A 13,146-nucleotide genomic window follows, 5' to 3' on the forward strand; every position below is an offset into this window, starting at 1 on the left:
GAGTATAATCAGATCATTGTTAATATAATTATGTACTGATAGTTACAATAAAAATGTGATATTGCAGGGTTTACGAATGTTGTTATGTGATCACTATTTACTGCCGGACCGGTACAACCCAATTGTTGAGGCGCATTTACGGGAGACTGGTTTTTATCATGTTTCTTAGATTGGAGTCGTTCAATGTCAGTCAGCAATGGTTAATGCTCTCATCGAGAGATGGCGTCTAGAGACGCACACTTCCATTTTTCGATTGATGAGTGTGCCGTGTCGTTGGAGGATGTGGCGATAATTCTCGGTCTGCCGACAAACGGAGTTCCGGTTACAGGACCAATGATGAGTAGTTTCGAGGCCATGGAGGCCGAGTGAGGGACTGTAGAGGAAGCTTTATAAAACTGACGTGGTTTAGGGGTTTGAAGGATCGCATAGTGTTGACTGATGATATTCAGATTCAGAGGTATGTCAAGTGTCACATAATGTTGTTATTTGGGACAATTCTGTTTGGTGACAAGTCTGGTGCAGCGGTGCATTGGAAATTTCTGCCTTTGCTCTGTGACTTTGCGGGGATCATACAGTATAGTTGGGGTTCGGCATGCCTCGCGCACATGAACAGATCATTGTGTAGGGCAACCCGTGTCGACTGCAAGGAGATCGATGGTCCGCTTACACTTTTGCTTGCTTGGGCTTGGACCCGTCTCCCATTTCTTGCCCCGATTCCTGGCAATCCCCGAGTGTTTCCGATCGCAAACAGGTAAAATGAATTAATGTATGCGTTGAATTCTCTACTAGAAATTGTATTCTATTTTTTACACAATAAGTTAAAAAAGGGATTTTTGACGGCAGGTGGCGCAACTGGGAGCGTGAGAATTTTGCTTACCGATATAATACGCTTGCGCACTACAGGAGGTTGCTAGATGATTTGCAAGAAGGACATGTATGTTGTAAACTACTAGTAGTTGCTTTAGTTTGATACATGAATTAATTGTTGTGTAGTCATTTGATAGTCACGATGTGTCCAGTTTGTGTGGCAGGCTTATGGCATTGACTTCATTGAGCCGGACGTGGTTCTACTAGACATCCGTCAACATTCAGTTGTTTGGAGTGCAACAGTGCCGCTAATATCTTTCGAATGTATCGAGTGGCATTCATCCGATCGATTCAGGAGGCAATTTGGTTTGATCCAGGACGTTTCTACTCAAGAACGGGACCTAGGCACATCACACGGGGAAGTTCTAACTGGACCTAAGAATCAAGACTGGTCCAACACCCACTCTTTTTGGATTATGCAATGGACCAATCGGTATAGTCATGTTCTAGCTAATGACTTAGTGCCCTTACAGTATCCTTTGGAGATTTATATGCATTGGTACCGTGGAGCATTCGGTGCCCACTTGCAGATATCGGACCTCGTATTTCAAGAGGATCCAGAGGGTCCTCCAGTTCATAATCAGGAGGAACACCAACAAGAACCGTCTGCACTGCCACCGCACCCGCCGTCGACACCGCCACCGCCACCGCCACCGGTCCAACAGGAGGTTCAGTGTGGTATGGAGTATGTGCCGCAAACACATCCATCAGATTATTTTACACAGTCAGTCCCGTTACATCAAGAGTATTGGAGTGGTACACAAGCTGATGCAGGGGAACAAGCCTCATTTAGCCAGCTGCTTGGTTTCATGGCTCCAGGGCCAGGGTACTCACATTCAGGAAATGTTCATGACATACCCACGGACCAGTTGGCGCATCCGACTGGGATTACTCCACGTAGGATGTCATTCGATTCGATGCCTCAAGTTCACACTTCCTCTGAAAATTCTGGAGCTAGAATGTCTGTTGACTCGTCTAAGAGTACTGGTGCCACGAGAGGGATCTTACAGAGTGGACTTGATAGGCGTATTTCAATGACTCTAATTCAGGAGACCAATAATGCAGTTGATAATGACACTGATAAGTACCTGGTAGATAATCCGGATAGTGATGAGGATGAGGATGATGACGAGGACGAAGATGAAGACCATGGTGGTGATCCCGAACCTAGTACGGGTTAGTTGTTACTAGTATATTCATTACATATAGCATTGTTGTGTATATTTATTGTCATTCAATTTTTATTTGTTACATGTCATGTATGTTGAACTGATAGGTACCACTACAAGTGAAAAGGGAAAAGGCTACAACCTTAGAACCGATCCTCCACGCAGGAGCGTTACTCGGTATACCCCATCCGCTTTTAACAGGGTTGCAAAGAAGTGCAAAAAGTTATTCAAGGATGTGAAGTCGGCAATGAAAAAATAATGTTTGGTGTTGTTTACTTTGTTAATTAGGTTATTGTTACTATCATGGTTTCAATGTCTGTATCGAGTATGTTAGTTAGGTTATTGTCACTATTATGGTTTCAATGTGTGTATGGAGTATGTTAATTAGGTCCGGTTAACCGGTGAAACCGAGCCAGTCCGGTCCGGTTTTTACAACTCTATTTAATTAGGTTATTTTTACTGTTATGGTTTCGATGCATGTTACAGTATCAAATAGTTAGAAACTTAAAAAAAAATCTTCGGTCTGGTTCACCGGTTTTTCCAGTCAAACCGAGCCGGTCCGGTCCGATTTTTGCAACTCTATTTAATTAGGTTATTGTTACTGTTATGCTTTCGATGCATGTTACAGTATCAAATAGTTAGAAACTTAAAAAAAAAATCTTCGGTCCGGTTCACCGGTTTTTACAACTCTATTTAATTAGGTTATTGTTACTGTTATGGTTTCGATGCATGTTAAAGTATCAAATAGTTAGAAACTTAAAAATAGAATCTTCGGTCCAGTTCACCGGTTTTCACATCGTTACAATAAAAGTCCAATAAACTGAAATGCAAGAAAAGTAACTCTAGTTTCCGTCCGGTCCCGCACTTGGACCACCTGCTTGACGACATCTACTATGGCTGTGGCCCTCAGCACCGCATTGCTTGCATCTCCTAGGACCACGCAACATGCGTGTATCCATCTCATTCAAGAAGCGGGTCATCTTAGGCCGACCTTTGGCTACCCGTCTTAGGAATGGATTACCAACAAATCGAGGTCCTTGATAAGGTAGCCATGTTGTAGGATTCCCCAGTGGTCTGAACCTAGCTCTGTATACCCTTCGAACTTGGTCCATTTTGTAAACGTCATGAACGTACACTTGCTAGTCCAACCGCTGATTTGCACAACAAGCAAACACATGTCGACACGGAATTCTATCAACCTGGAATTCACCACAGTCGCAACGCTGTCGGCATAGGTCAACTGTATACTCAACCCCACTAGGCATCTCACGTACTTCAAAGACTTCATTTTCTCTGTCAAAGCAACTAACCTATATATTTCCTGCTGCTTGTTGGTTTGCATGCAACTTACAGGTCACAAGCTCAGAGAACACATGCCCAGCATTAATGCGAGCCTCAGCCTCGGCTCTCTTCCTAGTGAACAACTCATTCAGTCTGTAAAATGTAGCCTTCACAAGGGCGGTGACTGGGAGATTGCGAGCCCCCTTCAATACGGAGTCGATGCACTCCACAAGGTTGATGGTCTGTGACCCTATCTATATCCACCATCAAATGCCAACGCATACTGCTCACGCGGGATCCTGTCAAGCCAGTTGGTGTAAGCTTCACCCCGTTCGCGTAGTCGTTCATAGCGCATCTGGTACTCCCGAATCGTCCTTGAATATCCTATGATAAGAAACATTGAACCATGAACAACATTCTATTCTATCGTATTTATAACTTTAGAAGTGTGCCTCTAATTCAAACTTACCGATATTGACGATAAGCTTCTGCAGGTAAGGTGCCTTGAACTTCCTCAAGAAATTCGACTCAATATGCCTGATACAGAACATATGGAAAGCTCTAGGAGGAGACCAAGCCCTATTACTGCGAGCAATAGCTGACCTGATGGAATCGTGTCGATCAGATATAAGTCCTATACCATCATGTGTCACCACATGTTGGCGTAAGTTACTTAGAAAAAAGTACCACGCCTCAGCAGTCTCTCCCTCCACTATGGCAAATGCAATTGGGACAATATTGTTATTTTCATCTTGTGAAATTGCTACCAATAAACAACCCTTGTACTTTCCATACAAATGAGTGTCGTCCACCTGCACAACTGGCTTGCAATGTCTGAATGCCCTTATACAAGGGTAATAACTCTAGAAGACTCGGTGCAGTACACGGATATCAGGAACCAAATCATCTCTCTGGTATGCAGGCATAGTCTCAAAGTGAACCACCGCTGACGGCTCCTTGTGACACATAGCCTCAAACCATATGGGCAAGGCTTCGTACGATGCTTCTCAACCCCCGAAGATTGACTCCACCGCCTTCTGCTTTGCCAACCATGCTTTGCGATAACTGATGGTGTAGTTAAACTTCGACTGTACTTCCGCAATGACTGATTTCACCTTTATAGATGGGTCAACCTCTACCAACGGCTTAATTGCTTCTGCAACTGTCTTGGAATCCAGTTTCGAATGGTCTTGAAAAATACTAGATCGAGTACAAGTGTGACTACCATTGTACCTTCTTATCTCCCAACAGTACTTCTTCTGTATTTTGGTAACCCTGATCAGCAAATCACAACCTGCGCCATATTGTGCACATTTAGCATAGAATGTCATCGGTTCTGACTCATACACCCTGTAGTCTACACCTCTACGGATGGTATAATCCTTCATCGCCTTGATTACTGCCTCTCTTGAACTGAATTCCATTCCAACCGTGAATTCCCCATCCATCACAACAGGAAGCTCAGCTACAATCACACAGCAAGATACGTATTCTCATAAATAATAATAATAATCTACATTTTTACATATATAATTATAGTCTACATGTTAGCTATCTTATTTACCTAACCACCTAGTAAATATAGTCCATACTAAATAACTAATAACTAATAAATTAATCAAACGCATATTACACAAATTGTAATTCACATGTCACATAACTATCTTTCTTTACATACCTGCATTCATGTATTGAGGAAACTCCGGTGCATGCATAGCCTCCAAATCCAACGACCGCATGAAAGAAGGCTCTTGAAACGGTTGTTGGTTTGCCAATACATTGGCCACCTCCGCCACATCTGTGTTAATAGTGCCGTCAGCTTCATCTTCTTCTTCACCTAAACCAACGATCTCATAATGACTTTCAAATTCCTCCTCGCTATCACTATCATAATTTTCCAATTCAATATTTCGGTCCGCTTCCGACTGCTCGAACTCAATGTACAGCTCGATGCACGACATTCGATGACGATTTCAATATAGATTGAAAACATTTCATGCATGCTCGCTTCATCCGTTACGTACTTGGTTTGAAATTGTGCGAACCCACCAAACACGGATAAAGGATACCTGTACAAAATACACGACACTCTCCTAGATAAACGAGGATTTATCCTCTCACAAATCACACCTTTTAATTCCTCAAACGACAATGTGTATGGAATAACAATATCTAATGGATTTTCACATACAAATTGAACTCCTTCATACGTTTGTAATAAAATCTGCCCAAAACAATATACTTTCAAACTAACTCTATCATCCATACTAACAGTGATATACTAGCTACTCTCAATAACAATATTTTTTTCCTCTATTTCTGCAACAATAAAAAAGAAGGAGAACCAGAGAAGAAAAGCTACATAACTTGCTGGATTTTCTCTCTGCACGAAGAGGAAGACGAACTACTGCGTACTAAAGGTAACTTATATGTATACAGCAGCAACAACCAAATCGGACAGTCCGACCGCGTCTTCGCATTTCAAATTTTTTAACAACACTAATCGGACCGTCCGATTAGTTTCACGCCATTTCCTCTCTCCTAAAATCGGTCCCAGCGATTTCAGTACTCCCCTCGCACAAATCGGACCGTCCGATTTGTACCCTCTCTCTCCTCAATGAAATCAGACGGTCCGATTTCTTCACACTAACAAACAAAACTTCAACGCCGTCACACCACCGTAAATCCCCCCAAAACAATATAACTTAGGCTAACTCACACATTAAAATCATATCCAAAAAAAACAGCCTCTGATAATATCAACCAAATAATTAAAACAAACAATTTTTGGTCGACCGATTCGACCAATCAGTTCCATCCAACTTTTAAAATCTTGGTGCTTATACAATAACGCTTTTTATTCATTCAACTATATTATATGATGTAAAAAAATGTTACCTGTTCAGATTTTTTTTATTGAACTGATCATACAATAGTCTATAATCATACATATCCAAAACCTAGTCCATCATGCAGGAACCAGAGCCGATGACCATGTTTTATCCCATTAATGCAGTTTTAACTGTGTTAATTAAGTTACCATGCACACAAGAACAAATATAGACACCTCTGGATCATTCAAATAATCGTATACTGCATATTCTTGATTAAAAGATTCTTTTGCGGTATGTATGTATCTGAGTCGTTGCTTTCAAACTGAGAGGGTATATATTATTCAACATAATTAATTTTTGTACCAATAGACATTGATACAATACATTATTTAGCTGGACATACATGCACCATATACAAAATAAAACGATATATAACATACATAAGATCATAAATTAGCGAGGCCAATTTATGTAGCCACACTATGCAGAACAACAGTTTCAATGGTTAAACCGGGACCAAAGCCAAACAACACACCCCATTCAAACCCTTCACCGGTGGTTTTAAGTCCTTCTTCAACCGATTTCTTTCTCATCTCATCCAATATGAACAGCACACATGCACTTGACATGTTACCATAATTACTAAGCACATCTCTAGTGGCTTTCATCTTCTCCGGTTTCAAGTTCAACTTTTCTTCGACTTGGTCCAAAATCGCAGGCCCACCGGGATGTGCAATCCAAAATATCGAGTTATAATCAGATATTCCCAATGGATCAAAAGCCTCGGTGAGTGCCTTGTTGATGTTCTTCGAAACAATCGAAGGAACATCCTTGAGAAGATGGAAAGTAAGCCCAACTTCACGAAGGTGGCCATCAATGGCGCCTTCGCTGTCGGGTGCAAGTGTTTGAGCAGTCCAAACAAGCTCGAATATCGGCTTCTCAATCTCCGGCAATGGATCCGAACCAACGATAAGCGCGGCGGCTCCGTCACCGAACAATGCTTGTCCTACAAGACTATCCAAGTGTGTTTCACTTGGACCACGGAATGTAACCGCCGTTATCTCAGAACAAACAACAAGAACACGTGCACCCTTGTTGTTCTCCGCCAAGTCCTTGGCCAAACGGAGAACGGTGCCGCCGGCGAAGCAGCCTTGCTGGTACATCATGTACCTCTTGACGTATGGCCGGAGGCCTAAGAGTTTGGTGAGTCGGTAATCGGCACCGGGCATGTCGACGCCGCTGGTGGTGCAGAAGATCAAGTGTGTTATCTTTGACTTTGGTTGCCCCCATTCCTTGATGGCTTTTGTTGCAGCTTCTTTGCCCAGCCTTGGAACCTCCACAACCACCATGTCTTGCCTTGCATCCAATGATGGTGCCATGTATGCACACATGTTAGGGTTTTCCTTCAGCATCTCTTCCGTTAAGTACATGTATCTCTTCTTAATCATTGACTTATCACCTGAAACAATACGCTAACCCTTGAGTTCTTCACAATGCTATATATGTATAATTAAACAGCAATTAATTCATTAATTAATACATACACATGCGTTGGAACTTTTTCTTAAGGTCGCTCATGTGTTCGCTATTGGTGATTCTGAAGTAGTAATCCGGATACGTGCTTTGATCAACGCAGTTCGGTGGTGTTGCTGTTCCAATTGCCATTATAGTTGCAGGACCTTCTGCTCTTTGAGCCTTGCGAATCTCAGATACATTCACCATTGTTTCTTATTAGGTTAATGCAGAAGCTTTTGCTAGATAGTGGAAAGCTGATAGCATGTCCTGAAGAATTGTTATGGAAAGATGAGATTTTATAGGCACCAAAGTGTGAAGGATGTGTGATGAATAGGTGCAGTGGGTAGCTGAGCATCACGTGCTTCACTCTTAATTACCATTATGTTCATGTCACGATGAAATTTTTTCAAAGAAAAAAAGTGTTTGAATTCTTTTTATTTAAATTATATTCATAAGTGATCTTATTAAATCAATTTAAATTGAACTAGTAGTTAGTTTATTAATCTATTTACTTACATAAAAATATAGGTAGACAATGAAAATATTAAACTATGTGAACAATAGATATATCGGATGTTCAATTTTTTAGGTGTGCAGATAGTTATTCTAATATTAAGATTTAGCTGAGTAATTTAGAGTGTAGTACGTTTTACTTGAATTTTAGTCAACTTTAGGACCCGTTATTTATGTTATTCAAGAAAGTCATTAGTTATCTAGAATAACCTCTTACTTAATTAAGTATTAAAATTTAAATTTTATTTTATATATACAGTAATTTATTAATTAAACACATTTTTAAAAGAAGTTTAAATTCATAAAGAATTAATTTTTGGTCAAATTTAAAAATATAATGAGAAATTAAAAAAATAAATAATCTTATTAATTTCAAAAAATTTCAATATTCTTAAACGACGTTCTTTGACTGCTACGATAAATAATGACGAGTTTGTTTGGACGATGCATGGTATGTTTTACCCTTCGCATTAGAATGGAGACTAGTCTTTATGTCTACAACCAGTCAACCACATGAGTGTGATCCTTGTCTTGTTTGGCCAAATGCCCAAATTAAACTAAGCCAATAATTGGCTACTTATTTTAGAATTTAGTTAATACATATTTTTTTATTTAATAAATATATTAAAAATCTATATTTTTTATAATTTTAATAAAAAAATTAATTTATAAATTAAATATATGTGTTCTTAAAATATAAGATAAATAAATTCTTTATTTTACACTATTTTTATGCATTTGATTTTTTGGGAGAAATTCAGATAATATGCGCTATGTATCGTAGTCACAGTATTGAATAGTAGCTTTCTTCAATGCTTCCTAGTTGGTTCCTACGTACCATTGCCCAAGTGATAAGTGCAACACGACTAGCTCTATTTGTTCTCCATGTTATCACTTACCTCTGATACGTGTTTTTTCTTTGTTATAACATTAAATTCCTTTTAATTTGATCCTTCTCTAGTTGTACAATGATAAATTTTACGGTGGTTTCTCTTAAATAAGATATTTATTGTTTATATGACATGTTTTATTGTTATTAAAAAAATTTGGTCGAGTCATTATAATTAATATTAACTATTTTTTTAATTTGAATTTAGATAACTAAATTATCCAATTAAAATAAAATAATTTCTGTAAATTACAAGATCTTTAACAAAATTCCATTTTGCAATTTCGTTTTTTTTTTAAACTACCAAATTCCTTAACCTTTTTCAGCCAAAAGAATGAAACGAGAGGATTAACTTGAATCAAATATACTTTGGTCATCGTTGTGTATGATTAATAATCCTTTTAGTTATTTACTAACGATTGTAAGGTATCATTTAAAGTCATAAGTTTCAGTGTGATTGAAGGAATTTAACCCAAAAAAAAAAAAAAAGAGAAAACAACTTTTACAATTTATTTTTTGAAAATAAAAAGCTCAACACAACAAGGTAGAGAAGCTAGAAAGTACAAAGTTACTAGGTAACAAAACAAAAAATTAAACTGTAATCATCTCCGACATTGCCATCAACAACTAGAAGGATCAAAATCATCCCACTCTTTGTAGCACCTAATCGATTTGTTGATAATCTCCGCAACACCTGCTTCTTGATTACTGAATATCCTGTCATTCCTTTTCAGCCAAATATTTCTGATGATATATAGTACAAAAATCAATCAACTACCTATTGCATTCATCTTTCCTAGCAGGATCTAACGGATATTAGTGGATCTGAGCACATAAGAGAGGACTGTGCTGCCCATGCAGAGAGAAATTCTAATACTCATGCCCCCAAAGCCACAATTGTTGGAGGGAGAGTTAGTTACAAACCAGGGACAGATGGCAAGCAATCTGATAAATCAGGGACCACACAGAAGCACAAGAGTGAAAGCTACTAATAGGAGGCGTGAGCATTATGTTCGTTGGCGTATTGTGGTATTAACTTGTCTCTCTCTTAATTGTGGATTCTATTCCTTTCTATTCCCATCTCTCTCTCCTCCGCTCTCTTACACTGAATTTCCCTTCGTAATTTCTATTCTCAAATTCTTGACAGGTTCAATTGATTGGAGGAATTCATGTCACATTCTTCTTGTGTTAGTGTTACTCATAATAGATATTTTTCTTCTCTATACATTCTCAATATTTCGTTAGTTTACTATTTTATTGAGCTCATGCTACTGCATCACTATACTTTTGTACTAGTTTAGTTCTTTTTAATAAAATTCATCAATCACCCTTCTAAATTGATGCTTTCATTGCCGGCTACAGGATGAAAGGCGTGGAGGCAAATATTAAGAAGCTCTACCAGATGCTTGAAACGGAGGCAGAGGAAAATCGCACAGGACGGGCCAGAGCTTCTGAGGCAATGAATCTGAAATTTGACGTACTTCAATCCTCCATCACGCAACTACTACGCACTCCGCGTTGCTCTAGCTCTCCTTCTCGTGAGCTCTCACATGGTGCGAGCTCAATTGGAGACCAGCCGTTTCGTGCAGGCTTGCAGCCTCGAAGGGTGAACTTCGATATGCCGAAATTCGATGGGAGTGATGCCTTGGGTTGGATATTTTCCATGGATCAGTATTTTGACTTCTTCCGGGTTCCCGACGAGTAACAAGTGGGTTTGGCAGCGCTTCAAATGTCTAGTTCGGCCATCCCATGGTTTCAGATGTCATAGAGGGCTGCCCAATTTCGTTCATAGACTCAACTCAAATGGACGATCGGGCTCGAGTTTGGACCTTCCTTGTTCGAATCTCCTAGGAAATTGCTCTTCAAGTTGCAACAACAAGCTTTGGTGGGTGAGTATTACTCCGAATTTGTTGTGTTAGCCAACCGTACTCAACTTGAACCACCTAACGCCCTTAGGGATTGTTTTATCAGTGGCTTAAGGACGGATATTTGAAGGGAGGTGAAGGCACAATGTCCCCCAAGTTTGATGTGTGCAATGACTTTGGCGAGATTATATGAGGATAAATTTACCCCCAATCCCTGTCACTCTACAAGGCCGGCTCCCCATCTTTCCCAATTTGCTACCCAAGCCTTAGCCACTTCTCGGGACCAAACACACATCCATCCTTCCCTCTCTTCCTTCCTACACCGCCACAACGCCTTCCTGTGACCTCAAACCAAAATGCTACTAGACGTCTTACTCTGGCTGAAATCCAGAGTAGAAGAGAGAAAGATTTGTGCTATTGGTGTGATGAGAAGTTCTCGGCCACACACAAGTGCACCAACCGCCAATTCATGTCTCGTCAGTTTGAAATTGATGATGATACAGAGCTGCAGGTGAATCTATATGAGGTTCTGTGTGATGGGAAAGCTCTATCGCAGTTGGAGCAACAGGTCTTGTGGAACCATTTATCTTATAATGCCATGCACGGCACCTCTAGTCCAGCTATGATTCATATTAAAGCTCATGTCAATGGGTTGGAAGTTCAAGCCCTTATTGATGGCGGTAGCTCTAATAGCTTCATCCAGCCGCGGATTGCAAAGTTCTTAAATCTTCCAATCGAACCAGCTCCTGGTATCAAAGTAATGGTAGGTGATTTTGATGTGTTAGAGGTGGAAGGTTATATTCTAGCCTTGGAAGTTAATTTGCATGGGTGCACAGTGACTATTCCCAATGTGTTTGTTCTTTATGTTGCGGGAGGTGATTTAGTGATCGAGACGACGTGGCTGAAGACTTTGAAGGCTCATATGTTGATTACGATTCATCGTTTCTCTGGTTCTTGCATAATGGTCAATTTGTCATGGTGCAAGGTGAAAAGTCGCATACTCCGGCTCAGGCTCAATTTCATCACATCAGATGCTTGATTTGTACCAAGTCTATAGCTGAAGTTTTTACTCTTGAGGTGCAAAAGGACGAAGAGTCCTTGACACCACAGCTGCAACTCCCTGAAACTCTAGCTCCTGAATTAATTTTTCTTCTCAACACCTATGCAGGAGTTTTCGCCCAACCATCAGGTTTACCCCCTCCCCCCAACGTTCTCATGATCATGGCATTCCCTTGGTCCAGGGTGCAGCACCGGTTAAGGCTTGCCCCTATCGATATCTGCATTACCAAAAAACACAAATTGAGTTGATGGTCAAGGAAATGCTGGAAGAAGGCATCATCCAACCTAGCAAGAGCCCCTTCTCTTCCCTAATCCTTATAGTAAGAAAAAAGGAGGGCACATGGTGCTTTTGTACCGATTATAGAGCACTGAATAACATCACTATTAAAGATAGCTTTCCGATACCTATGGTGGATGAGCTTTTGGACGAAATGTTTGGTGCCACGATTTTTTCGAAGTTGGATTTACGGTCGGGTTATCACCAAATTCTGGTCAAGCCTGAGGATCGCTTCAAGATAGCTTTCCAAACTCATCAAGGTCTTTATGAATGGTTGGTCATGCCCTTCGACTTAACCAATGCACGGGCTACATTTCAAAGCCTCATGAATGATGTTTTTAGGCCTTTTTACGGAAATTTGTAGTGGTCTTTTTTTATGACATTTTGGTATATCGCCCATCTTGGAATCAGCACTTGCAGTACCTTGAATTGGTCTTGAAGCTGTTGCAGCAGGAGCAATTGTTTGCCAAGCATTCTAAGTGCCTGTTTGGTACATCTGAGATTGATTATCTAGGGCACACTATATCTGGCAATGGGGTTCACATGGAGCATGCCAAAGTGGAGGTTGTCACTGAGTGGAAGCCGCCACAAAACCTCAAGCAGCTACGCGGGTTTTTGGGCTTAACTGGCTACTATCAATGCTTTATCAAAGGATACGCTACCATTGTTGCGCCACTCATGGACCTTCTAAAAAAGGACGTGTTTGAGTGGAGCCATAGGGCTTACTTGGCTTTCAACCAACTAAAACATGCTATTTCTTCTAAACCGGTGTTGGCATTACCAAACTTTGTCCTGCCTTTTGAGATTGAGACTGACGCTTCAGGTTCAGGCATTGGAGCCGTTCTGGCTCAAGGTAAGCACCCCATACCTTACTTTT

The 13,146-nt window shown here is 40.3% G+C and overlaps 4 protein-coding genes across 4 annotated transcripts; 2 read left to right on the forward strand and 2 right to left on the reverse strand.

The window, feature by feature from the left end:
* On the forward strand, positions 220–1,074 carry LOC110271426 (protein MAIN-LIKE 1-like). Its single transcript, XM_021122347.1, has 4 exons — positions 220–365; positions 410–751; positions 844–934; positions 994–1,074. Exons 1-4 carry the CDS (start codon positions 220–222, stop codon positions 1,072–1,074), a joined length of 660 nt encoding a protein of 219 aa, XP_020978006.1.
* Positions 293–2,414, forward strand: LOC110270922. Its single transcript, XM_021120786.1, has 3 exons — positions 293–751; positions 844–2,043; positions 2,144–2,414. Exons 2-3 carry the CDS (start codon positions 1,284–1,286, stop codon positions 2,293–2,295), a joined length of 912 nt encoding a protein of 303 aa, XP_020976445.1. The 5' UTR covers positions 293–751; positions 844–1,283; the 3' UTR covers positions 2,296–2,414.
* LOC110271427 lies at positions 3,176–4,285 on the reverse strand. Its single transcript, XM_021122348.1, has 5 exons — positions 4,202–4,285; positions 3,787–4,129; positions 3,609–3,701; positions 3,388–3,567; positions 3,176–3,276 (listed from the first exon to the last, which is right to left on the reverse strand). The coding sequence occupies exons 1-5, from the start codon at positions 4,283–4,285 to the stop codon at positions 3,176–3,178; spliced, it is 801 nt and encodes a 266-aa protein (XP_020978007.1).
* On the reverse strand, positions 6,463–7,953 carry LOC107638900 (chalcone synthase). The gene is made up of 2 exons (XM_016342301.2): positions 7,696–7,953; positions 6,463–7,610 (listed from the first exon to the last, which is right to left on the reverse strand). The coding sequence occupies exons 1-2, from the start codon at positions 7,871–7,873 to the stop codon at positions 6,619–6,621; spliced, it is 1,170 nt and encodes a 389-aa protein (XP_016197787.1). The 5' UTR covers positions 7,874–7,953; the 3' UTR covers positions 6,463–6,618.

The sequence above is a fragment of the Arachis ipaensis genome, chromosome B04 (assembly GCF_000816755.2).
Source record: "Arachis ipaensis cultivar K30076 chromosome B04, Araip1.1, whole genome shotgun sequence".
In the NCBI taxonomy this organism is placed as follows: Eukaryota; Viridiplantae; Streptophyta; class Magnoliopsida; order Fabales; family Fabaceae; genus Arachis; species Arachis ipaensis.

What these genes read in the sequence shown, in the direction of transcription:
- LOC110271426 (XM_021122347.1), top strand. Translation starts at nt 220, where the DNA reads ATGGCGTCTAGAGACGCACACTTCCATTTTTCGATTGATGAGTGTGCC. An exon ending in TTCGAGGCCATGGAGGCCGA is followed by an intron (nt 366 to 409) that starts GTGAGGGACTGT and finishes GACGTGGTTTAG; the next exon opens with GGGTTTGAAGGATCGCATAG. An exon ending in GTGTTTCCGATCGCAAACAG is followed by an intron (nt 752 to 843) that starts GTAAAATGAATT and finishes TTTTGACGGCAG; the next exon opens with GTGGCGCAACTGGGAGCGTG.
- LOC110270922 (XM_021120786.1), top strand. Translation starts at nt 1,284, where the DNA reads ATGCAATGGACCAATCGGTATAGTCATGTTCTAGCTAATGACTTAGTG. An exon ending in TGATCCCGAACCTAGTACGG is followed by an intron (nt 2,044 to 2,143) that starts GTTAGTTGTTAC and finishes TTGAACTGATAG; the next exon opens with GTACCACTACAAGTGAAAAG.
- LOC110271427 (XM_021122348.1), bottom strand. Translation starts at nt 4,285, where the DNA reads ATGTGTCACAAGGAGCCGTCAGCGGTGGTTCACTTTGAGACTATGCCT. An exon ending in ATTTGGTTCCTGATATCCGT is followed by an intron (nt 4,130 to 4,201) that starts GTACTGCACCGA and finishes CCAGTTGTGCAG; the next exon opens with GTGGACGACACTCATTTGTA. An exon ending in CTGGCTTGACAGGATCCCGC is followed by an intron (nt 3,568 to 3,608) that starts GTGAGCAGTATG and finishes GGATATAGATAG; the next exon opens with GGTCACAGACCATCAACCTT.
- LOC107638900 (XM_016342301.2), bottom strand. Translation starts at nt 7,873, where the DNA reads ATGGTGAATGTATCTGAGATTCGCAAGGCTCAAAGAGCAGAAGGTCCT. An exon ending in GAAAAAGTTCCAACGCATGT is followed by an intron (nt 7,611 to 7,695) that starts GTATGTATTAAT and finishes GTATTGTTTCAG; the next exon opens with GTGATAAGTCAATGATTAAG.